Source organism: Lampetra fluviatilis, chromosome 54 (assembly GCF_964198595.1).
Source record: "Lampetra fluviatilis chromosome 54, kcLamFluv1.1, whole genome shotgun sequence".
Taxonomy (NCBI): domain Eukaryota; kingdom Metazoa; phylum Chordata; class Hyperoartia; order Petromyzontiformes; family Petromyzontidae; genus Lampetra; species Lampetra fluviatilis.
In genome coordinates, this window is record NC_136328.1 from 2,887,555 (window position 1) to 2,913,385 (window position 25,831).

General features: G+C 52.8%; 1 protein-coding gene across 1 annotated transcript in view; it reads right to left on the reverse strand.

The window, feature by feature from the left end:
* LOC144949516 (nuclear factor of activated T-cells, cytoplasmic 4-like) overlaps positions 1-25,831 on the reverse strand; it is a 96,926-nt gene that overhangs the window by 26,579 nt on the left and 44,516 nt on the right. Inside the window, exons 9-13 of the mRNA XM_078879441.1 lie at positions 15,359-15,531; positions 14,689-14,829; positions 5,796-5,851; positions 3,919-4,078; positions 795-1,631 (exon numbers count right to left, since the gene is read on the reverse strand). Coding sequence (XP_078735567.1) covers positions 795-1,631; positions 3,919-4,078; positions 5,796-5,851; positions 14,689-14,829; positions 15,359-15,531 — 1,367 coding nt within the window. The remainder of the gene's footprint in view (positions 1-794; positions 1,632-3,918; positions 4,079-5,795; positions 5,852-14,688; positions 14,830-15,358; positions 15,532-25,831) is intronic.

Here is a 25,831-nt window from a genome sequence, read left to right on the forward strand (position 1 = left end):
GGCATGAATGTGAAGCTGAGAGGATGGCCTTAGCATTGACTAACGTTCGTGAAAGGACATCAAGACCCGGGTTTGTCCGATGTCCTGTCTGCATGAACACACTCGCTCTCTCGCATGCTCCCTCCCCCCCCCTTGCAGCTCTGCGTCTCTGTCACTCTGTCTCTGTTCGCACAGGGACATCTGCCACCGGGGTCACACTTGTAGAGGGCTGCAGCCAGGCCACCGCAATTTCTCGCTCTCGCCACTGCTGGCGGATGGATGCTCCTCCGCTAACGGGACTTCTAACGAGCGTCCCTCGAACGGCATCTTTGCCCACTCTTCCACACTGGTCGGCCGGACATCTCGGAAGAGGTACGAGTGCCCACACTTTACCCCCCAACCATACGCAGACCACGTCCATCAGGTCCACGCTCCCGCGTGTGGCGGGCACGTTTTTTGTGCGTATTTAGTTTGTTGTCCTTCCCCCGCTACGTACAGTGCGTACAACAACAACAACAACAACAACCGCCATTCGCCACTAAGTGGCGGTGACGTCACCACGACGCTTGTGCCAGGCCATGTGCACCTTGAGGCTATCACGTGAAGTGTCGAACGCCCGCTGGCAGGAGGTCACGGGTCAGACCCTGCAGGTGCCACGGGTCGACTGACCGAGATGACCGAGATGACTGGCTGATGCACCACCTGTGCCCCCTACTGTACCAACTTGCTGTGCTAAAGCATAGCAAGTTGGTACACACGCACACACACGTGCGACCGTCCCCCGCGCGCGTTTGCAGGCGAGCGCCTCTCCTTACCCTCCTCCAACGTGAAGTGATGCCGGTTGCCCTGCGTGGGAAAGCGGCCCCTGTCCGTGCCCTCCGCCGGCTCCTGCTTGATGCCGCCTGACGCGCAGCCCGAGTAGGCCCCGCGTGGCGGCGGCGGCGGTGCCGACGCGTAGTGCTGCTGCTGCTGGTGCTGCTGCTGGTGCTGCTGCTGCTGCATCCCTACGTTCACCCCCAGCTGCTCGTAGGCCATGTGCAAGCCGTGACCCTCCACGTCGCCACCCTCCTCTATGAAGGCGAAGGTCTCGAACGGCAGCTGAGCGTGGCCTGTGGAGTGAAAGCCCTGGTATGCCAGCGCTCCGTAGTGGTTGTTATTCTGCTGGGATCCCTGCAGCTGCTGCTGCTGGTGATGATCGTGATGGCTCTGATGGGGGTGATTGTGTTGGTGATGCACCGTGCCGTGGTGATGATCCTCTTGCTGGTGGTGGTGGTGGTGATGATGCTGCTGCTGCTGCTGGTGGTGGTGGTGATGGTGGTGAGGATGATGGTGGTGGTGGTGTAGGTGCTGCATCTCGGCGTTCTGGAACACGGCCTGCCCGAGGTGATCGAGCCCCTGGAAGCGTTGCTCCATGGGCATGTCCACCCCGTTGGGTGGCATGGGGTGCAGGGCCTGGTACGCCTGAGCCTCGCCAGGGTGGGCGCTCATGCCGGCGCACTCCGGGGGCACCAGGTGGAGCAGCAGCGGCCCGGTAGGCGGAACTTCAACCGAGAGGTCGGCCGGCTCGGGGGCTCCCGGCGTCGTCGTCGTCGTCGTCGGCGTCGTCCCCATGAAGTCGTCGCTCGGCTCGCTCTTAATCGGCAGCATGGGCACTGCCGGCACACAAAGACACAGGGCCCCAACCCCCACCCACGCGTCAAAGCCTGTAATAGTCCATCATCCCCCTCTGGGGTGAACCAATATAAGCGGCGCTTTGTGGTTGTGTTACATAGATGGACTCGCAGCCCCCTGCCCCCACCACCGTCGTAGGAATGTGGAATTTCCCACCACTCGCTTTACACAGCTGTAAATAAACGCGAGATGAGCACCAGTGCCTCAACGCTCAATTGAGCGGAAAAGTGCAAAATCGCTCCGACTTTTTTTGCTTTACTACTTTGTTGAACGAAAAAAGTTTTGAAATATTCCGAGTAACCCAGACCACCCGTGGAAAAAAAGGGGGGGAGGGGGGGGGAACGTATGGCGTGTCTCAACGGGCCTGCACATCAACTCCCGGTTAAGTAAAGGACACAACCACCACCCACCACCACCACCGCCGCTACGCTGCAGCCACGCGCTGCTCTGTGACCCGGCACTAATGGGGAGCAAGCGTGAAAATGCCGCTGGAACAGACCCTGCCTGTTGCCCTGACAAACAGCCACCACCTCCCCACCCACCCTCGCCCCCGAATCAGTGGCACTAATTGTCACCTGATGCCACTGGGCTTTTGCTCGTAATGGCCTCCCCGCTCACCCCACCGCCCCCCTCCCTCTGGATACGCCGTCGTCACAGTCGCAAATTGGCAGCGCTTTGCGTCAAACCCAACCGGGCCCTCTGGTCCTCTGCTCAATTCGTTTTGCCGAGCGGAGTGGCCGCGCGGCTGTGGGTGGCTTTTTAGACCGTGGGCCATCACCACGCCGGCAAACACGATGGGGGGGTGGGGGGCCGCGGATGTTACGAGTGGCCAGGAATTTGATCTGACCCCCCCGCCGGTTCCCGGGGTTCATCGCGCGGTAGTGCCTAAGCAATAAAAATAAATGTAAAATGTAGCGCTACGTATGGCGCTCCACGCACGACGGCAAAATTAACCGCCGCACACCGTGCGGTGCGCTGGTCAGGTAAGAAGAGTGCTCGACTCTCAAGCGGAAGAGTTTCTGCAATGTTCAAAATCCCGGTTGGGGTCAAGGTGGGGGAGGGGGGGGGGGTCGACTCGGCTCGTCGTTCCTCTAAGGTCAACGGGACCGTTCTTTCGTTTGTTTGGGGGGGGAAACTCAACAGCGGTTTGCCCCGTGCTTGGTTGGGCTCGCCCCCATCGAAGGGAAGTATAACCTCCAGCACCACTTTGACGACAAACAGAAAGCTCGAATTAAGTGTGTCCTTAAAAATACCGGGGCGAATACAGGGACGGAGTGCCATGCGGCCTACATATGTATTCTCAACCCAAAAAACCCCGTTATAAGGGGGCACACGGAATATTTGCGCCCATTGTTTTGAGGACACACATCTCTGTCAGTCAACCCACGGCACCTGCTGGGTCTGTCCAGTGACCTCCTGCTGGCGAGCCTTCGACACTTCGCGTGGGCCTCAAAGCGCACCTAGCCTGGCACAGGCACTCCGGCGACGTCACCGCCACTTAGTGGCCAACGGCAGTTGTTGTTGGTAGGGTGGTGGTTTAGCGCACTGCTATAATAGTGTTGTCGCCCCGAGTTTGATTCCCACTCATAGCCAACATCGGTGACGAATATCTGAACCGGTCCTCGGCCTCTTCTAGGTCGACTCAGCCTTAAGTGAGTACCTGCTCCAGTGTGGGGAGACAATGACAGCCTGGCGCGGCACACTGGATGTACCACCACCCCATCACAAGTTGTGCCGGCCCCTCCATAGGTTGCTCGCTAACAGCGCTTGCCGCATCAGTTTAACAATAACAGAGGTTTTTTTTATGGGTTAGATCGCGCAAATATAAATGTGTCGTTAAGCCCGCCACCACCCGATACAGGCAAACAGTAAGGTTTGTCACGCACACAAAAAATGCCAATGAGTTACACGTTCAGCACAACACGCATGTACTGAAGAGTAAACCCAGAACATTTGCCTTATCAGTCAGTATGGGGCTGCAAAGGGAACTTTGCGCGTGTGCGTGCTTGCGTGTGCGTGCTTGCGTGTGCGTGCTTGCGTGTGCGTGCTTGCGTGTGCGTGCTTGCGTGTGCGTGCTTGCGTGTGCGTGCTTGCGTGTGCGTGCTTGCGTGTGCGTGCTTGCGTGTGCGTGCGCGTGCTCGCGTGTGCGTGCTTGTGTGTGCGTGTGCTTGCGTGTGCGTGCTTGCGTGTGCGTGCGCGTGCTTGCGTGTGCGTGCTTGCGTGTGCGTGCTTGCGTGTGCGTGCGTGCTTGCGTGTGCGTGCTCTCACGGTCTCGCAGTGCGGGCGAGAGGCCTCCGTTGGTGGGCAGGTACGTGAAGCGCTGCGGCTGGCTGCGTTTGCGCTTGCCGTTGCACACGTGGAACTGCACCTGCACCTGGTGGCTGATGCTCTTGTTCTGGTACGGAGGTACCTCGACCACCAGGCTCGTCTGGTGGGGGAGGGGGGGGGCACGGGAGGGGGGGGGGCACGGGAGGGGGGGGGGCACGGGAGGGGGGGGCGCATGGAATGCGAAGAGCATGCGGATAGCGAATGCCAGAATCACACGTTAGGTTTTATAACCCATATACTCGAAGCTAAAGGTGCCGCCTTGCAATTGCTTGCTCATGGCAGTGGTGGTGCAGGAGCCTCCACTAGGGAGAGCTGTAAGAGAGGGGGGCTATTTTGGTCTACTCTTTCACGCCGTCAGAGGCCTTGGAAGAGAGCCACACTATACCCCACCACACCCATGGCTAACACTGCAAGCAGGGCCACTCCTCTAATGGTTGAGATGAGATGCCCCTGCAATTCCCCGCTCAAGCCACTGCTGGTGGATGCTCCTCCACTAACGAGAGCTCTTTGGGTGCCTCCCTCGAGGGGATCTGACCAGAATTCTCGCAAGACGTCGGAGTGTACACACTTTATCCCACCATACACGACCTGCCGATCAACTATCCGCAATGTAACAATTTATATTGATCTAAACGCAATACTCCACAATAATTGTACTCCCCAATAAAATAAAATAAACAATGTGAAAACAGAACACGTGAGATTTGAAAGCATCACCGTTAAAATGCAATCATTGTGATTTGATTTTTTAAAATGCCTGCTTGGAAACATGCTTGAATATAAAAAACTAAACAATTTCAACTATTTTTATTTTACCAGTTAAGGCACACTAAGCTATGTGGCTCTGTTTCATAAGCGACCTGGCCATCACAAATGATAGCTCATTCAAAAGTGGCTTTGCCGCACGGAAATTTACAGCAGCCAAATACTCCAAAGTGCGTGTTTCTAAACGTGGAGGGGAAAACCGGAGGAATCGAGGAGACATGAAAACTCCAAGTCTACGGGTGTCAGGGTCGAGATCGAACCAACAACCTCCTGTATACCAGGCCGAGGTGGTTAACATCTCGCTCACTCTGGAGCCCCACAATAACAACGACAATATGCAAAAGCACGCACGTAAATGATGCGCACACCGAAGCAATGCTGCGCAAAATTCGCCAAAGACAACAAAATTCACCGGTAACATTAACGTCAACAAGAGCAAGTTCGCTCTCTCTGAATCACGCAAACATAGTTCCGTTTCAGGAACTGCGCAAAAAACTACCGAGACGTAAATATGCATTCACTCCACGCACACAATACGTCTGTGTTTTGCCAAGGTAAGTTAAATTTAGAACGAAAGAGAAGCTATTTCTGCTCGCAATTGTGTATCTATTCCTACGGTCGAAAAACCGCAGACTTAAGCGACGAGCGAGACTTCCTTCTTTGTGTTATAAAAAAAGACGTTGATTTCTGATGACTTAAAAGAAACGCCGCGATGAAGTTATTACGACTGCCACTCAAAAAAAAAATCACACACTGACGAACCTTTGCTAACGCACGGCCCCTTTTTGTCAATCCGCTGCCGGATGACGGCCTCCCCACGCCGCGAGCCACGGTGGTTATTTGATCGTACTTCACCACGCTGGTTAAGCGATGGATGGTGAAGGTCGGGGGGGGGCGGGGGGGGGGGTGGAGAGCACAGGTGTAGGAGCACAGGACTAGGCCAAACCCTCGCTTAACGCGCGGCGGTGCCCAAACACCGGAACGCGTTTTCGCTGCAACGCAGTTCTCTTCCATTCGGGAAAACTTTTCAGGTCGCGAGAGGTCAATCTCACCGGTTCACTCTTGTCCTTGTCCACTTTCGCCTCCACCTCCCACAGGTTCCTCCCATCTGTTGGGGGGGGGGGGGGTGGGACGCGAAACGAGCCGTCGTTAGTAACTCCTCCGCTTGAACCGCGCTCGCGGACAGCAGGGTCCCCCTCCCTGCTCCCAAAGACCCAAAAAAGTAAAGCATTTGAAGACTTGATTTGAAGCTTTCGTGCCTGCAGGAATCCATACTCTTTGGTTCTTTCGGTAAAGTCACGTAGGTAGAAAAATCATAATAGACCACGACGTTTCGATCGCCACACAAGCAACCGTCTTCAGTGTGGCGATCGAAACGTCGTGATATATGATTTTTCTACCTACGTGACTTTACCGAAAGAACCAAAGGGTATTTCAATACTTTCCAACCAAACGTTGAAAGCGCGATAGCATGAGACCTGTCCGTCTGTGTGCACGGCAACTAACGAGCGCTCCGGTAAAGACAAATGCATGCTGGGGTCGCGGGAGAGGATCCATGGCGAGGGAGATGGGGTTTTCCTCCCCTTTTGTTTTGTCAGAAAACCAGTGGAGAAAGAAGGGGGGCGGGAGTGTTAGCGTGGAACCGCACTCACCATCGACAGGGACCGGGGCGGGGGGGAGGGGGCAGCTCCTGAAGCTAAACGGGCCCAGCGAACCCGGCCCCTCGTATCAGAATGGCAACCAAATCAATTTGACAAAAACATTTAGATTTAAAGCTTTCGTGACTGCAGGGATTCATCTTCTTGGTTCTTTCGGTAAAGGCACGTAGAAGGGAAATAATAAAATAATAAAAAGAAAACATAATAAAATAATTCTCACGACGTTTCGGCCACAACGCAAGCAGCCGTCCTCAGGTGAAGAACAGGTCTGTCGGAAAGACAGCGTCTGAATGAACTGTCTTTCCGACAGACCTGTTCTTCACCTGAGGACGGCTGCTTGCGTTGTGGCCGAAACGTCGTGAGAATTATTTTATTATGTTTTCTTTTTATTATTTTATTATTTCCCTTCTACCTGACCTTACCGAAAGAACCAAGATGACAAAAACATATTCGTCTAAAAAATTTACAAATGGCAATGTGATGCCAGGGGGAGGGGAAGGGTGCAACTCAAGTATGTGCTCCAGTTGTGTGGCTCGTATAAATGTGGAATTTGTATTGTGTGTCTATACAGGTTTTTATTATATATGTATGTTGAACCTTCTTCCCACCGAAAGTAGCCAACTGCACTAATTATATATAGAATTTTTAAAAATATATTTTAGTTTATTTATATATTATATAACATGTGGGGTGGGTGGTGTAGTAGTGGTTGAAACAGAGCGCTATCGTCCCAGGCACTCCGTTCTTGGCCATGTTGTTTACGGCCGAGTCAACCCGAACGCGTTTCGTCGCAGTGTTTAGCGCCGGATTGCCAAACACAGGTGTGGGTGGCGTTGGCGCTGGCCACACCACCCCTGCACAGCGCTCCACTCGCACCACAACAGGTGTTCACGCTCAGCACTTGTACCGACAGCACGTGAGGATGAACTCGGGGGAGGAATTTTGTACAAGGTTCCGTGAGCATATGCACACACGTGTGTTTGTGTGTGTGCGCTCGCTCGCGCGTGCTCAGAACTCATAAGAGAAACTCATCAGGGCGTACGTCTGCGCAAACACGCATGCTGTGAGGCAGCCCGGCCACGTACGAGCACACGAACCCCCCCCCCACCCACAACACCCTCCCCGCTTTGACCTTTCCACAAAAAGTGTTACCACGGGGACAAACCAAAATATATTTTGAAACAAAAAAGAAATCTGTATTTCTTTCTCCTGTTTTTACACACGAGTCTTCTGTGTTCCGGCAGAGAAACCCCTGGAATCCCCCCCCCTCTGCCCCCCACCCACCCCACCCCCTCTCCCAGCCCCCACGTCTCCTCCCGAGCGCCGGCCAATAAATTCTCCACGCGCGCTCGGCTGGAATCTCCCCTAAGGCGAGGCGAAGCCACTGGTGAATGGGCCAGTTGTGTGGCGCATTTCTCCTCTGCAATGGGGCGCATTTTCAAGTCGCCCGCACGAACCTTTGCCCGCCGCTGCACTTAACGCTCGGGACGGGTTACACACAAACACACAAACACACACGCATCTAAACATTTTGCACTTCTTGTTTTTCTAAGGAAAATGTGCCAAGACCCGTCGTTTTGACTCGTCAGCTCACCTCTTCTCTACGGAACATTCTCGTCCTCTTCCCTCCCATCTCCTCGCCACTCCACTCCTTCGCATCTCTATCCTTTCGCGATCCCTACGGAGCACTCTATCGCTGTCACTCATTCCTCAACTCAATCCGCTTTACAGTCGCACTACTCTTAAAAACTCCTGTCGCTCTGCCCTCAAAAGCCTCACCTCTTTCTCCACTGCCCATAGACTCACATTACCCCATAGACTCAACACTGCCCCATAGACTCAACACTGCCCCATAGACTCAACACTGCCCCATACTCACACTACCCCAAATACTCAACACTGCCCAGAGACTCCCATTACCCCGTAGACTCAACACTGCCCCATACTCACACTACCACGTAGACTCAACACTGCCCCATAGACTTAACACTGCCCATAGACCCAAAACTGCTCCTGTACATGAAGCAGTCCTCCCTCCTTAACCTCCTCCTCTCTCTAAGCCTCACCTCCACTTCTCCATCGCCCATTCCCTCCCTCTTCCCTCCCCTCGCCCCTCCACCCCTTCCCGTCCCTCCCCTGGAGACCTGCCGCCGTGACCCCCGCGTGTGCCCTCTTGTCACGGTCACTCATCCCTCTGGCCTTGCACTGCCCCTGCCATCTAAACCACTCTGTTCCTGTCACCGCTTTTAAACTCTGTTCTAGAGGCGCCTTGAGCTTAAGACGCTGCACAAATACAAACAAAAATATATATAAGATACTCGGGAAATTAACTCCCGAATCAATCCGCTGCTGGATTGCGATCCGTAACGAGTCTCACTTGACGCGCTCATCGCTCCATCTCCACTGCGGCCGACCACCCTCTGGGGTGCACGGCCCTCATGACAACCAACGCAGCCGCGCCCCCAAGGTGCGCTGGCACAGGAACAACGGCGCGCACGATAGAACCTACACTTTCCATAGGAATGTGGAATTTACACCGGGGAAGCGGGGCGGGATGAGGCGGGGGGGGGCAACAACGTGACTTTGGCCTTCGCTTAAAAAATCCAACGGCAGCGTTGGCTTTATTGAGGTGGCCTGCGGAGCGTAAATAACTTATCGCCGTGCGGGCCATCAATGTGTCAACTAAAGCCGCTCGAGGCATCGGATAAAAAAAAAAACATGAATTTATAAATTCCACACTCCTCCTCGGCCATTTGTGTTTTTTTGAGGCGAGTTTTTTGCTGCTAATGCAACGAGCCGTTTCTGACTGCCCCGTGAGTGGATGTGTAAAGTACGAAAACGGCAACTTTCCTTCGCAAATAAGATCATTTTGGTTATGAGGGGTCGCGTTGGTACGTATGTTTTTTTTGTTGAAACTGCAACCACCCTCTTCAATAACGCCCGCCGAAAGTGGCGTCGTGCTCAGCGCCACCGTCCTATTAAGCCGGTGACCTGAGTTTGATCCTCGAACAGGGCTATCGTCAGTGGCGAGATCTATCTGAAGCGACCGGGAGGTCTCCCCCCAACCTGTGTGCGTTGAACTTCTTTCGCACCGTACTTCGTAGCCGACCGTGCTTGCCGCGGAGGGTTGTTTGACCGTACTTCACCACGCTGATGAGCGCAGGTCGGTGAAAGGGGTGCGCAGGAGCAGATCAGACACAGCTCACCACCAACGTTAGCCGTGACCAGGTATTCAACTCAGAAGAACCAGCTTCATATATCGCAGTGCACTAACCACCGCACCACCACCACAACCATCATCATCAGACAGCATCGTGTGATTCCGCTCGTGCTGTTGACACGAGCTCCCTTAGCTCAGTGTTCTTCACAAACTTTCAGAGGGGGGTGCAAACCAGCACGGTGAAGTATGGTCAAACAGCCTCTAGGACCCACACGTCAAAGGGGAAGGCCATTCCTGCAGCAGTGGATTGACACATGGCGGTAAGTGACTTACACACAAATTCGTAAGAGGACATTATATATTTTTTTCTTTCAGTTGTAAGGCTACGTCGATGACACAGGAGTGTCAGGTTTGTGTTTTGTTTTTACAACTCGTACTTTCCCTTGCGCTTTTTCCGATGCGAGTGGGCGATACCGTACGGCGTCACGGGTTCACGCCGGGGTACAAGGTGCAGCCCGGCAATTGCCGGCTCATGCCACCGCTGCCGGAAACGGCCTCCCCAAGCTCTGGAGAGCTCCCTCCGAGAGGATATTTAGGTGCTAAAAACTTCCGCTTCGGAATAGACGCGTTGGAAAGGCAAGTGGGGATGCCCACACTTTTCTCCACCACCTGCCAGCCGACGTACAACGTAACCATTGATACGCAGTGGAAGGATTTAAGAAACTTGAGATGTTAAAACGAAGCGCGCCCACCTCTGGATTGGGAGAGAACCATCTTGGTCCAACGTGAGGACAGCGTCAATGACCAAAGGAGTGACACTTTTTTTTGTTTACACAAAAATCCTCGTTCAATTGGGGGCTGTCAAGGGAAAACCCGCGACGCTCCGCGGTTTTCGGCGGCTAACGTCAGGGTCGCCAGGGCGAGCCCGTGATGACTGTTGGCAAAAACACATCGCGCAAAAACCCCACAACGCCCTTCCCGCCAACTCCACACAGACACACGCACAAAGTCAAAGGTCCCCCGTAAAGGATTAACAGACTGTTGTTGGGGGCAAGTGCTGTCGTTGGCGAGCAGCACCCATGAAGGCCGGCACGGCACACGAGGGGGCGGGTGGCTAGCACCAAGCCTGGCCACCTTCGTCTCCCTAGTGGCGATGATTACACCGCACCAGGTGCTTATTTGAGGCTGAGTTGACCTAGGGGAGGCCCAGGACTGGTTCAGAAATTCGTCACCGATGTCGACCGTGAGCGGGGATCAAACTCTGACCGACGGGTCGTAGCGCAAGCGCGCTAACCGCACAGACACACGTACGCACACACGTACGCACACACACGTACGCACACGTACGTACACACGCGGACGCACACGTACGCACACACGCGGACGCACACGTACGCACACACGCGGACGCACGTACGCACGCGCAACACACGCACCGGCAATCGCACGCCCACACCGGCGCAGACGCCGCCGGCTGCGGCCCGCCCTCTTTTTCAACGATGACACACCGCGCTGTGGAATGCACCACATGTCCAACGCGTTGAACCGAGTTCTGTGTCTGCCGGTTCCCCCGGAATCCTGGCAGCCCCACCGCCGTTTTTCCAACCGGCCGTCCGTCTCACTTAAGCGAGCGTGACAGCTCCGGTCAGGGCACGGGCCCGCAAAGGTGTGGCCTCTGTAACCCAACCGCCGAGAGCCATCGGTGCTTTGGATCGTGTGGGCCCCCCCCCCAATCAGAAGAAAAATAAATAAAATAAGAATAACTCTTTACGCTGGCGCGGGCGCATGGGGGCGGGTGCAGGCTGCGCGCGCGCGCGTTGTGAAGATATCATCTCCTAACGAAACAAACGTCAATGGCCAAGAGCTCACTTCAAGCTGCAACGATCGTGCAAAACAATTACGTAATGTTTAACAGCTGCAATTACTCCATTGTCGTAAAATTAATTGAAATAATTCTGACAAGGAGGGGGGGGGGCAAGGATTGAACGATACGGAAGCCGAGAACAAAGCTGTTTAAAGTAATCATAGAGCACGCAAAATAGCGCTTAAACCTGCCGACTTCACGGTGACAAATACCGGTGATATCGCGGCTGCTACGTCACTCAAGAGCCGTGTTTGAATTTTATACGGTGCGAGTAAATTACGCCTCCTCAGGCGGACATCACTTCTAAGCGTCATATATCTATACTAGCTTTACTACCCGGCTTCGCCCGGGAGTTGGGTTCTTGTCTTGGATTCATAGAGGGTCTACGTGGAGGGTTGGGGGGGGCGGATGCGTGACGTCAGCAGGCACACTGCGTGACGCTGCCGCGTGAGGGCGACATCACAGATGTGACGTCACCGCTCACTTGCCGTGCAAAATAAATCCATTATTGCGCCCCCATTTCCCCCCCCGCCAAAATACAAAAGTCTATTTTTATACTTTTTGCATTGTGTACAGTCTGGAAGCTACCCACGTGCCATATTTAAAGTTTGTTGCATGTTGGGAAGTAGGCTAAACATTTCGAACAGCCACACATTCACAAATTTCCCTTTATATATATATATAAATACCTGCACTCTACAGCTAATTTAAAGCAATATTATTGCACTGACATGTTTAAGGTATGATCATTCATCGCCCGCCCGTAATATTACTGAAATTGACACCGGCGAAGATTTGCTGCCCACGCTTGGCACTCTGGTAAGCGAGCAGCCCGGTTTCGTGGGACGATGCCATGCCTGCCAGGGCGGAGGCGGAGGGGGGTAGTACAGCAAGTAGGTTGCTGGCCTCCCCCGTGTGCGAAGTTCCAGTGCTTCTCCTCCCTCCTGCGTGTGTGCAACTTCTTTCCAGGTGCGCCCGGGATTTGGTACCGTACGCAAAAATTTACTCGACAGCAGAACTGGCCCGCCGACGCTAGGAGCAGGCGGCCCTCGTGAAGAGACCGAGAGGCTCCGTCAAGCGTTTCCCCGGGCGGGTAAGTGGAACGACGAGCGTTGAAAACAACCCACTACTCTGGCTAAAACACCACTTTGTGGAGGTGTCTGGGAGGCTCAACGGGCTCGCTTGGAGCACCGATCCGGTGGGCAAGAGAATGTAAGCAATTATGATTTTTTATATTTTTGTAACTAGCGATGCCAAGGCGCAATGGCTAAAGGGCCCAAGGCCCAAAACTGTCGTGCGGCTGGCAACGAACGGCGCTGTAATTTTACGTGTAGGCCTACGCGACCGACATTATGGTTCAAAATTAGTTGTTTCCTTTTGGGGTTAGCTCGTTGTAAGGGGGCTTCTCTCTGGTCGTCCGACCAAACAACTTTCATCCAGGCTCAAGGTCTCTGCTTAGCTGCCGAGATCTGACGTAACCGGGCGCGTTTCAGGCGATTTTGTGATAGGCCTTGCTAGGAATATAATAATCATAACGCCATTCAACGCTCCATGAAAGCGTGCGTCCTCAATGCCATGGCCACCCGTTTTTTTTTATGCACGTCGAGCACTTGGTAGGAAATCAGAGGTCCAGGATGAACTGAATGCGTACCGCCGGACGATACCGCTCAGAGGGCGACATAGATGGGTTGTATACAAACCTACTTGCTGTACTGCTAATCTACTGGCCACCTTGCTGCCCGGTGGGTTTGAACGTTTTTCTAGTCTCGTCGGATCCCCCCACTTGGATTAAAGGTATGCGTCATCACCACACCCAGCTTAGCCTACGTCTATTATATATATGCTCATTATACACGCATATATAACACGGAAACACAGAAGCTTTACTCAATGGACAGGATTGGAAGACGTCCAAAGAGGCCCGCCGTCTGACGGAGACGCACTTTCAGTAGCGGCCCAGGTTGCGGTGTGTTTGTGCGCGCCAATTCACCGGGACAGAGTAATCCGCCGCGCGCCGTTAGGGGCCATAGGACGCATACATAAGCTCCGATTTTTCAAAAGGCCAGCTAACAAGACGCCCCGCTCCCCCCCCCCACTCCCCCCACTCCACCGCCTCCGCCCCTCCCCGTATTGTTTGGCTTCCCTTTTGGCAGCAGCTCTGACATCTTTCCAGGCATTGTGCATCACCCAGACGGTGAGCGGAGCGAGCGTGCCAGACAGCGCGGCACGGCAGGGGGGCGACCACGACGGAGTACAGCGGCGGTCTGCGTGCCACCGAGCCGGCTTATTACCAACGCGGACGGGCGGGCGGGCGGGCGGGCGGGCGGGGAAATGCGCCCATCGTCAAAGCAAGCCCACGCCGACTGGCGCGGTGAAGTACGGACAAAACAACCCCGGCATGCCCGACGTGGAGTGAAATGGCATCTCATCCATAAGCGCTGTAAATTATCGCATGTGATCCATCGTCGTTATCATCAGACATGATCAATTCGCTGCTGGATGAAGGCATCCCCAGGTCTCCATCAAGCCTAAAGATCCCATAAGGTAACAACACAGCCAGCACCGGCACACGAGACGCAGCAGAATTACATCTGCCACTCCACTATTGTTATTTTTCATCAGCTGCAACCATCGCCTCATGAATGTTATCAGCTGCCATTATCCCTTCATGATGTCGGCCGATGCGATTCATAATCGATCTTTGGGTTATGCCACGTAACCATCGGCCCAAACGTGTGTAGTTAAAACCCTCTAACCACCCAGCACAGCAAACAAAACTTGTCACGTGTGTAAGCGTTTGAACGTGCCAATTATTATTATTATTGTTTCAGCTCATGGGTAAGTTGAAGAAACTAATTCTGACAACCAAAAACATTGCTCAATTAAGATACAAATGTACGACACATACATCTCGAGCCATTAGAGATACGATTAGATTGTATGTGATCATGAAAGTAGGAGAGGAATTGACATTGTTGTTGTTGCTGCTGCTGCTGTTGTTGTTGAGGGTGCGTGTGCTATGGCCTGTAGCACGCTACAACCCAGAGCACGTTCCGGACCTGAGCACGCTACGGCCCAGATCACGCTACGCCCCGGATCGCTTCTAAAGGCTGGAGCGCGCAAAGGGCTGTAGCGCCCTCCGGCCTGTAGCACGCTCCGGCTTGGGGCACGCTACGGCCTCAAGCGTGCTCGGGCCCGTGCGTGCTCCGGGTCGCAGTGCGCGCGCCCCGCGTCGTTGCGACGGAGCAGCGCGTGGCACCCACCGGGCCCCTTCTCCAGAAAGACGACGCGCGACTCCGGCTGAAAGTTGTGCCCGCGTAGCACCAGCTGCTGCCCGCCGTTTGCCGTGCAGCCGTCGACGCTCTGGCCCTCCACGAGTGGCAGCTCCTGGGCCGAGCGCTGGGCTGTGCGGGGGTTGGGGATGTGGAAGGGGTGGGGAGGGTGAGGACACGAAACCACGTGTCGAATTTCACAATACGACGGTCGGATTTAACTTAAAACTTTAATTTTTTGCAGCCGATACGATGAGCCCCTGGTTGTTTTTGGGTCAGGCAACACGGTGGTAGTTCTTATGCCTGGCGCGGTGTGTAGTAAATGTCAGCATTTTGGGGAGACAAAGGCGGCCGGCCGTGGTGCTGGCGACATCACCCCCTCGTGTGCCGCGTCGGCCTTCACAGGCGCTGCTCGCTAACAGCACTTGCCCCAACAGCAGCCTGTTAAAAGGCAGTACGGCCGTAGGGGGACCTTCCTGCATATGTTTCGTGTTGCAGTTGGCCCTTTCCCGTGAACTCCGATCAGCACGGCTGGCCGGCCGGCTGGCTACGTACGGCGCGAAAGAACGGGGCTCAAACAATTCCCCCGGCACCGCCGCCCGTCGGGGAGGCGCGATCGCCCGCGTACGGCCACGCGCGTGGCGAGGTGGGGTGCACTCACAGCATTCGACGGGGATGGAGGTGGCCTGTAGGGAGAGCACCTTGCCCCCGGGCTGCGGGATGTGCACGCGGAACACGAGGCGCACACGCGTGTTCTTGCGCCCGATGTCGGTCTCGCCCTTCCGCAGCTCGATGTCCGAGTTGCGCAGCTTCAAGATCCCCGCGCAGTCGATGCTACGACAAGGCAAACGCACAGCAGAGGTCGCATACGGGTTTTGATTCCTTACCCGTACCCGTACCCGGCCGCACCAGGGTCGCAAACGGGTACCCGTACCCGTACCCGGCCGGGTACGGGTAGCCGGGTATCGGGTAGGGTACGGGTATCGGGTACCCGGTTGCGACCTCTGACGCACACCGACGCGGACAGGAGGGCGGGGTGAAACCGTTTCACGTCGTCTGTTCCGCCGAGCTGACCAGCAGCGGGCCCCGATCCATCACGTCGTGAGGCACGTGTGCACACACCGGCAACGTGAGCCAAACCAGTGTGGAAAGCAGCGGGGATATAGAAATATGAAGGGGGGGGGGGGTGGTGGGCTCACTGCCCAAACCATACCGGGGGGCCCTACCGCAGGCGGAAAGGGTAACTTTTTTTTATTCAAGTAAGGGGGAAGGAATGACAAGCGGAGAGAGCGGATATCACCGAAACACACATTGACATAAAGAAAAGAAAAACATAACAGGCGACCGAAACGAATCCGGCTCCCTTCCTATCTGCAGTGGTTATGCCCCATGTCCTCCGTCCCTGTCTCCCGACAGCCCAGTGTTTTTTTTGTGCAGTTCGTTTTTTGTCGTCCTTTCGCCGCACCTGGTGGTGCGAAAGAAGTTCAACACACTCTTTGGGTCTTTCGGTAAAGTCACGTGACTTTACCGAAAGACCCGAACAGTATGAATTCCTGCAGTCACGAAAGCTTTAAGTCAAGATTTGAGTTCAACTTAGTGTACATTTATCGTCAAGGAGCATAAAACCATCACGCACGAGCTCCGGTCATCCTCGCAGCAGCAGCTTTTTAGTGGGCCATCGAAAAAAGACGGTGGTTACCGCATTGCGTACTTTTAGATGCGCTTCTGCGGCCGTCTGGAACGCTCTTCCTTCCGATATTAGGAAGCCAGTGGAGGCCATGCAGTTTTAAATCATCTACGTTAAAAACTCCACGTGACAAGCCACTTCATTGGGCCTTACCTGGTCAAATAAAATAGTTTACAGTTTGAAATAGTTTCATAGTTCAACTCGACTCTGCACTTGGGGTGACTGAGCCCCTTGCATGCGCTGCCCAAAGAGTCTGGATGGCCCTGCTGCTGCCACTCGTGGCTCGACAGGCGAGCTCCCTCGCCCTGTGATTACCTCTTCTCTATAGGGCTTCTCTCGCCTGCAGGCCTGCAACTTCCCATGCATCACCAGTGGACTCCGGGTTACCTTGAGGTAGTCAAATTTCCTAACTTCGTGCATGGCGCACTTAGATCCCTGGATAAATTGCGCCTTATAAATGTTAATTATAATTATTTATCGTATTATTCAGACTATAATACGCTTTGGAAAATAAAACGCAGCACAAACCTGTGCTCCGGCGTCAACAAAGTTACACAAATGTGGCCACACAATGAAAAAAGATTCCTCGTACAGCCGAAAACAGACTTTTGGGGCAAGTTGCTGTTACCGAGCGCCTACGAAGGCCACACAGACACAACAACCGCCATTCGCCACGAAGTGACGGTGACATCACCACGGCGCTTGTGCCAGGCCATGTGCACATTAAGGCCATGTGAAGTGTCGAAAGACCACTGGCAGGTCACGGGACAGACCCAGGGTTGACTGACTGAGACGACACAAAGACAAAGATCCCCCGTATAGCCTGAACAGACTGTTGGGGAGAGTGCTGTTCGCGAGCACCGATAAAGGCCGGCACGGCACACGAGGGGTAGGGTGGCCAGCACCACGCCCGGCCGCCTTTGTCTCCCAAGAGGCGATCTTTTTACACACCGCACTTTGTACTCATTTGAGGCCGAGTCGACCAAAGGGAGGCCCAGGACCAGTTCAGATAATCGCCACTGGTATTGGCCATGAACGGGAAATCGAACTTGGGCTGTCAGGTTCGTAACTCGCTAACCGTTACACTACCGCTCGCCCCACACACACACACATATGCATACACGTACCGGATTACGAAATGCACCCCCCAAAGCTTTGCTTATAATACTGGGAACAAAAGTGCGTCGAATACGGTACATGTATGAAAACATGCAAACGCTGTGGAGGACTACGGCTGCGTGCATTGCCGACAATGCTGCCCTGGCCAATCCCTGCCTCGAGATCTTGCTCATTTGCTGTGTCTGTGACCCGTCCTTAATCTCTCGATGAATCCCTTTCATTGGCATCTAAAACCAAGTGGCCTCCTTCTCTGCGTGGTAGCCTTCTACTCCGCAGCCCGCCCGCCTGCCAGCCCTCCCTCCCTTCCCTGTTTGTACAGCGTGCAGAGAAGCCTTAATATTTCGATGCATTACAAATCCAAACTAAGATTGTTTTGTAGACGAACAAGATGAAATCCGCACAACTGTTGACGCCAGTGGTTAGCGAACAGTGGCAGGCGAGCAGAACCCACAAAAACCTAAAGGTCAAATAACAACGGTAATGTTGTCGAAGATTTAATTTCAACCGCAGCCCAAGTTTTATCTGATGTCCCACTTCGTGCACTTGAATTGAACGATTTGACTCTGCCACGCTTTTACCTGAAATAAAATGTAAGCAATTTACGTATCAGTTTGGAGCGATGGCACATGGTTAGCGCACACCGCGCTTTAAACTTGCCGATCCCAGTTTGTTTTGCCGGCCACGGCTAATATCGGTGGCGAGTGAAATGTAAACGGCTCCTGGGACCGCCCCTGGATCAGGCCTACCATCATGACTTGCATGTCACGTGACTTCAACCGACTGCACACAGCTTTGTTTCAGACCGTCTACTAAAATGAGTCAGTATTGTGGCCCTATTATTATTCATATACATGGCAGCAGCAAAAAAATCCATTTGATCATTTCTAGGAATTAAAGATACAGCGTACAGTGAGTGCTGATTCATCAGTACAGTATGGCGTAACTGTGACATGCAAAGCATGATAGGACTGTGAAAAATATCTACATAGCTCAGTGAGCGTTACCTCGTAAAATAAAAAAAATATCTTAGCTTGGCTGAATCTCTTGCCGTCGAGAAGAAATCCCCGTTGGAGTGGAGCATTAATGCTGCCACCTCTATTCCAGCCTACACGCACCCTTTCTGTCCGAGTGAGTTCTCATCCTTCCCCAGTAAAATCGTTCAGGGAACCACTCCGCTTATCGTCACGTGCGCTCCCGTTGCGCGACACGACGTCACTCGGAGCGAGTCAAAGAGGGTGACGCGCGTTGCCCGCCCTGCAAGGCAGGCGGGCACAGCAAGCGGCATCCTGGACGAGCCAAAACGTCCGAAATTTAGAGACGGCCCTATCCTCGCCCGCACGTGTGTGTGGGGGGGTCAACCCTCCGCCCCCCCCCCCACACAACTATTTTTTACTATTTTTTATTTGACCAGGTAAGGCCCCACTGAGCTATACATCTCTTTATCAAAAGCGACTTGGCTATCGCAAACGACAGCTCAACGGAGCGGCTTATAAACCCACCCCCAACCCGTCCACCGTCACCTGCCCCCTTTCCCCAAACGTGAAAACACTCGCGAGGAGGAGCAGGACCAACACCCCTCGCCCCGCCCTCCCCATGGGATGGAGCCTTCACGCCAAGCGACGATCTCCTGGGGGACGTTTCCCCCCCGCTGCTCTCTCGCTTTCACGGTCAGTCAACCGGGGGCTGTGGCCTCTCTGCTCAAAGAGGTCCACTGCCCGGAACGTCGGTCTCCAAAGTACCCAGGTGAAGACGCAAAAGGGGCGCCCGCACGCCCCGGCCGCCTCTTTCTCCCCAGTGGCCGATAATTGACGCACCCGTGCCAGGTGCTCGCTTGAGGCTGAGTCGACCTGGGCGAGGGCCAAGACCGTTTCAGATAACAATCGTCGCCTGTGTTGGTGGCTCGCAAGCGGGAATCGAACTCGGGGCCGCCGGGTTCGAAGCGCAGCGGCTCGCTAACCGCCACGCCGCCGCTCTCAGCTAACCACTGCATCCCTGCTCCCCGCTAACCGCCGCTCCCCACTAACCGGCGCTCCCCGTTAACCACCGCGATGCCGCTCCCCTCTAACCGCTGTGCCGCCACTCGCCGCAGCTAAAACAGTCACGTGGACACACGTACGCTCACTCGCTCGCCCGCCCGCTCACTCACTCACTCGCTCGCCCGCCCGCTCGCTCACTCGCCTGCCCACTCACTCACTCGTTCGCCCGCCCGCTCGCTCGCTCGCCCACTCACGCAGGGGGGAGCACGGCTGTCGCGGGGGCATTCAAACGCCGTCAAAAAATTACAATCCCAAACGGCGCCATTCACGAAACGTTCAAATAAAACGCAGATGTGAAAATCAGGTCGTCGTGTAAAGTGTAGTAAAAAAAAAAAGAATGTGTTAAGAAATTATTATTTTAATCCGTACATGTGAGCATATAGTGTTAAGCCGTTACGTGTGTATATTTTCATGGGCACACAGATTTCCTTTGACTATTCAGCCAGTAAATTTGAAATGAAATGACACAATTTGGCGAGACCGCTGCACGGGAGGACCCAGGCGCGCTCTATTTACTTTGGTTGAAACCCGCTGGCCAAGACGAGCAAAATGCCCCCACCCACCCCCACCCAAACCACACAAACACCTCCAGGGTAACAGTGGCGGCGGCACACGTCTTCATCAACGTGTGGACCTTTAAAACAAACGGGGGGCGGGGGGGGCTGGCGAGCGGGGCAACCCAAGCAACCTGAAACAACACGCGCGCCTACTTTAAGCGATATAACTCGAGGAGACTACACAGGGTAGAACTGTGACTCCTTTGTCAAAATAGGAAGCGCATTTGGAGAAGCTTGGGCGAGAATCGCGGTCGGCATCCTCAACTACCAAAAAACTGAATTATTTACGTCTTTCGATTTAAAGCTTTCGTGACTGCAGGGATTCATCTTCTTGGTTCTTTCGGCAAAGTCACGTAGAATGGAAATAATAAAATAATAAAAATAAAACATAATAAAATAATTCTCACGACGTTTCGGCCACAACGCAAGCAGCCGTCCTCAGGTGAAGAACAGGTCTGTCGAGAAGACAGAGTCTGAATGAAACACCACCGAGCTTGGAGCGTCTAACCCAGCTTAAATGGACGCTCCAAGCTCGGTGGTGTTTCATTCAGACTCTTCTCGACAGACTGTTCTTCACCTGAGGACGGCTGCTTGCGTTGTGGCCGAAACGTCGTGAGAATTATTTTGTTATGTTTTATTTTTATTATTTTATTATTTCCATTCTACGTGACTTTACCGAAAGAACCAAGAAGATATTTACGTCTTACCAGGTCTCCTTCGTGCTGTCTCCTGTCCAACCTCTTTGCGGTCTTTTCCAAATATTATGCACAGGACCACCCCGCTTCTGGTGGTTGGCATTGGCAAATCTTGAGGAGCAGCATTGTGGTGCTGCAGAGTATCTCAAGAGATGGTCCATGTGGTTTTCTTCTCCCGACAAGCACATTGGTCTGTTGTGTCAAAAGTCCACCGCCCCCCAGGATTTCACGAGAGTTGCAACTGCCAATTTGACCAGGCTAAGGGCCCACTGATGCCATATGACTCTTTTACAGGAGCAAACTGGCCAAGAGTGACAATAGCTCAACTTAGTGGCTTATCTTCTTGGTTCTTTCGGTAAAGTCACGTAGAATGGAAATAATAAAATAATAAAAATTTTACATAATAAAATAATTCTCGCGACGCTGTCTCCCCGACAGACCTGGTCTTCACCTGAGGACGGCTGCTTGCGTTGTGGCCGAAACGTCGTGAGAATTATTTTATTATGTTTTATTTTTATTACTTTACCGAAAGAACCAAGAAGATGAATCCCTGCAGTCACGAAAGCTTTAAATCGAAATTTAGTGGCTTATCGCATGGAAATCTATCGCAGCCAAAAACTCTTAAGCATGTGATGTTGATCCTTTTAAATGTGCAGGGAAAAAACGTGAAAACTCCAAATATGCAACGGGCGTCAGGGTCAGGATCGAACCCACGAGCTACTGTCTACCAGGCGAGGTAGTTAACATCTCGCCATGGAGCCTCGTTCACACCTCGCATGGGTCGGATGGGCAGGCATTCGCCGCACAAAGCGGATTGGCATTGGGGATGCTTCTCGCTCCGAGCGGCGTATAACCTCATCTTTATTCAGCTGGTGGATCATTTAAGTTTGCACACAGTAACTCCAGGAACGGCTTCGCCAGAAAACACTCAGTGGTACGGTCCACCCATTCGCAGATCACTCCAGACTCCTCGCCCAGACACGGAAAAGAGACCAGGTGACCCCAATCCTCCAATCAGGAAAGGCAAACTGCCGCATAAAAAAGAAAATCTTTGACGCGTCACACGTTACGATGCGGTGGTGCGATTTTACAACGATTTCTTTAGAAGCGTCGGCCTTTGTTTACCGACCGAACGCATTTTTGCCTCCTGGTGAGAAATCACAAAATGATACTTCAAGGATATACATCATGCGTATAATGTTTTCATAACGTGCTTTATTGCTTTTCCTTGGAAGGCTAAACCGATCCAAAACACGCAAACTCTTCTCTTCCTATAAGCGTCAAAATGGTTGTAATTTAATTTCAGTTTACTTTACCGATGAAAGAAAACAAAGCAAGGGAACAACTAACACTTTATTCCACTTCGGACTTTTTATTTAGCCCACGTGCTAAATTTTGCCACGGCTGCACTGTAGCCCTGGCAAAAAAATAAAAAGAACATCATGCCTCCGATTGATATTTTGATTTCAGTCGCTTGTGTTTTTTTTTCCTTCTTCTGTGCAACAGTACTAATCGTGCGACTGGCGTCAGTCAGAGAAGAGAATCATTATTCCGTGAAAGAACAAAAAATGGTAAACCGCCGGAAAAAAAAAAGAGTAGCAGCAACGCGTCGCAAAAAATATATTTCAAGCGGAAAGGGTGCAGGCTTCTGCCAATGCCTCATCCGAATGGCCGTTCTTACTCGCCCCTCAGGAGAGACGGCAACATGGCACAAAGCTGCGGCTATGTCTCATTGCAGTCGCCCTTCTCAAATTATAATTCTCCAGCGCTGTCACGGAAAGTAGATGCTGCCCGTGGTGTAATGGCGAACGCCCCGGATTCGTAAGCGTGGGTTCCTCTCTCCGGGCCAGTCAGGTTTCTTCCCACGAGCAAAAGCACCCAACGCTCTATCGTCAAGAAAGGGTCCCCCCCCCCTCTGTGCCTGGAAGATCGGCACTTTTCCAGCAGTGATTGAGGCACCTCTGACTTTGCCGATCGTGAATCGTTGAGGTAAACAAAGTGACCGGCGGATGGCGATCGCCGGCGAATAGAAGACCTCAACTTCTCCCACAGCGCGATGCCGGTTCAGGCTCTATCTCTTAATTCACCCACGGCCACCCTGACACAGAGGGCCAGGCATTCAAAACAGTGGCTCAGGGGGGACTAACGCCGTGTCCGTGAATCCAAATTCAGCCGGCTTTTTTCCAAGAGTAGATCTTTTTTTTGTGCGTAGCGAGCCGATGATGTTGGGCTCAGCCTCGTCTCCTATGACTGCACAATTAAAACGATGCCATCGAATTTTTTTTTTTCCACGTCATTTTCCGTACCGCAGCTCCCCGAGAATAAAAAAATGCTGTTTTGATTGACATATGAAGAACACCCTTTGCGGAGAATTATAAAAGGCGTGTGCCTCCCCCCTCCCCCCTTCGACCCCTGCCTCGCCCCCACCCCCGTGGACAACAAGCCCATTAAAGTAACTTCAGGAGTAATCGTACGATTTCACTTTCCACGGCCATTTCTGAGTAGACGCAAGGCCATCGGCCTTTCAGTCGACTGCGGACGAACGACCTCTGGACCGCGCCAGGTTACCCCATGGGAGAAAATTCGCCACTGCAACTAAAACAACGTCGCCAAAGCTCACACGCACGGCAGAGGATCATCCCTCCCCTGTCCCCCCCCCCTCACACCCCCTTCCTGTCACCCCGCTGAAATATTTTCGCTGGCAACGGAAGTTTTTTTTTCCTTCTTCTTCTTTAAATCCACGTGGCACTACCGTTGCGCGTGCCAAGTAGGACAGCCTTAGCAAAATAAGCAGAGGTAAATAAACCCGACGCTGGATCTCAAGGCCTTGCAGTTGAATGCGAGTTACCGGGCGCAGAATCGAGGCCCTGTTTACATTTCTGACAAACGAGCCCTCTGTGCGCATTCAGGGGCACGTGAGCACGTGTGCGCGCGTGCACGTGCTCGCACACGTTTAGCTCAATCGCGTTTCGCTCCATCGCGGCTTCCAATAAGAAAGTGGCGTCGACAACAATCGCACATTATTGTACCGACCCCGTGAGTAGAATTTGAATCGGGGTTCCAAAACCAAAATCCAAAGCGGCAAAAGTTGAGCGCTTGGCTATGAAGACTGCCAGACGATTTAAAGCTTTCGTGACTGCAGGGATTCAACTTCTTGGTTCTTTCGGTAAAGTCACGTAGAAGGGAAATAATAAAAATAAAACATAATAAAATCATTCTCACGACGTTTTGGCCACAACGCAAGCAGCCGTCCTCAGGTGAAGAACAGGTCTGTCGGAAAGACAGCGTCTGAATGACGCAGAAGAACAGGTCTGTCGGAAAGACAGGTGTCTGAATGACGCTGTCTTTCCGGCAGACCTGTTCTTCACCTGAGGACGGCTACTTGCGTTGTGGCCGAAACGTCGTGAGAATTATTTTATTATGTTTTATTTTATTATTTCTCTTCTACGTGACTTTACCGAAAGAACCAAGAAGAAGACTGCCAGATGACTCGAGCACGACGCTTCTTTCGTTGGTTGCGTTCGGTAAGAGGTTGGGCACACGCCGGTGACCCGGCACTCGGGAGGCGAGGGTGGGAACCCTCCCACCCCCTCCCCACCCGCTGGACTGGATTGCAAGTTGTGCTTGGAGATGGAAGTACAGCAGCAAGTGGGTCTGCGCACCCGTCAGTGAAGAGCTATTCTGCTGTCGCCTCTAGGAAAGAGGGGGGCGAGGAGTTGGAAACTCGCGTCTGTTCCAACTCGTCTTGGCCAAATATAACCTCTAGAGCACACTCGCTATAGCGGAGACCCCTTCCGCCAGCAGTGGCGTGAGCAAGACATTGCAGGGCTGCGCCTTCACCTTTAAACTAGAACACTAAACGGGCATCGATTAGAGCATTGTCTGCATAGAACAAAGGTGGGGTTCTGGGGTCACCTCAACGCTTCAGGTGGCTTTGTCTCCTCGACGCTGACGTTACAACGCTGCGCCATGTACTCGGGTTTTAGTCTACCTATGAGAGGCCGTAGCTTGCATCTAAGAACTACCAGATGAGGCCCATTGAACTATATAGCTTTTTCAGAAGCAACCTGGCTATCACAAATGATAGCCCAACTAAACGGCCGATCGTTGCGTGGAAATATATACGAGTCAAATACTCTAAACGCGCGTCGATTATAAATGTAGGGAGAGAAAAATCGGAGGACCCGGAGAAAAATCCACGTAACCACAGGGAAAGAGAGAGAACACGCAAACTCCAAATATACAGCAGACGTCAGGGTCGCGATCGAACCCACAACCCTCCTGTATACCAGGCGAGGTAGTTAACATCTCGCCACCGTTGCCCCTCCAATCTAAAGCGGAGTTGCGGCAGTCTTCGCGGATGAGATGTCAAAGTGAACTCGTGTGTTTTACTACATACGTTGTGGTATTTAAGACTCCGTGGAGCTGTGCGATATAAAAACGGGAATGTTGACTCTTGCTCTCCTAATTGAATGTTCCACTGAAGCTCGATGAAAAACTCCGCCCTGGCCAAAATTATCCACGCTGGGTCAAATTAACAAAAAACCTGCTCGAGCTTTGGGGGGGGGGAGGGCTGGCCATTTCTACAATAGGCACGCACACGTTGCCCGCGTGCGCAGAGATACGCACACGTGGCCCAGGTAAGCACACGTTAATTCTAGATTTGAAGCTTTCGTGACTGCAAGGATTCATATTCTTAGGTTTTTTCGGTAAAGTCACGTAGGTAAAAAATTTAAAATAATAAAAGTAAAATAAAAGTAAAATAAAAATCACGACGTTTCGGAGGCAACACAAGCTTCCGTCTTCAGGTGGAACCATCACAGCACAATAGCTGTATCAAGTAACTTACCGTCAGAGCATGACTGCATCAAGTAAGTTACTTGATGCAGCAGTCGTGCTGTGACGGTTCCACCTGAAGACGGAAGCTTGTGTTGCCTCCGAAAAGTCGTGATTTTTATTTCATTTTTATTCTACTTTTATTAATTTTAATTTTTTACCTACATGACTTTACCGAAAAAAACCTAAGAATGCGCACACGTT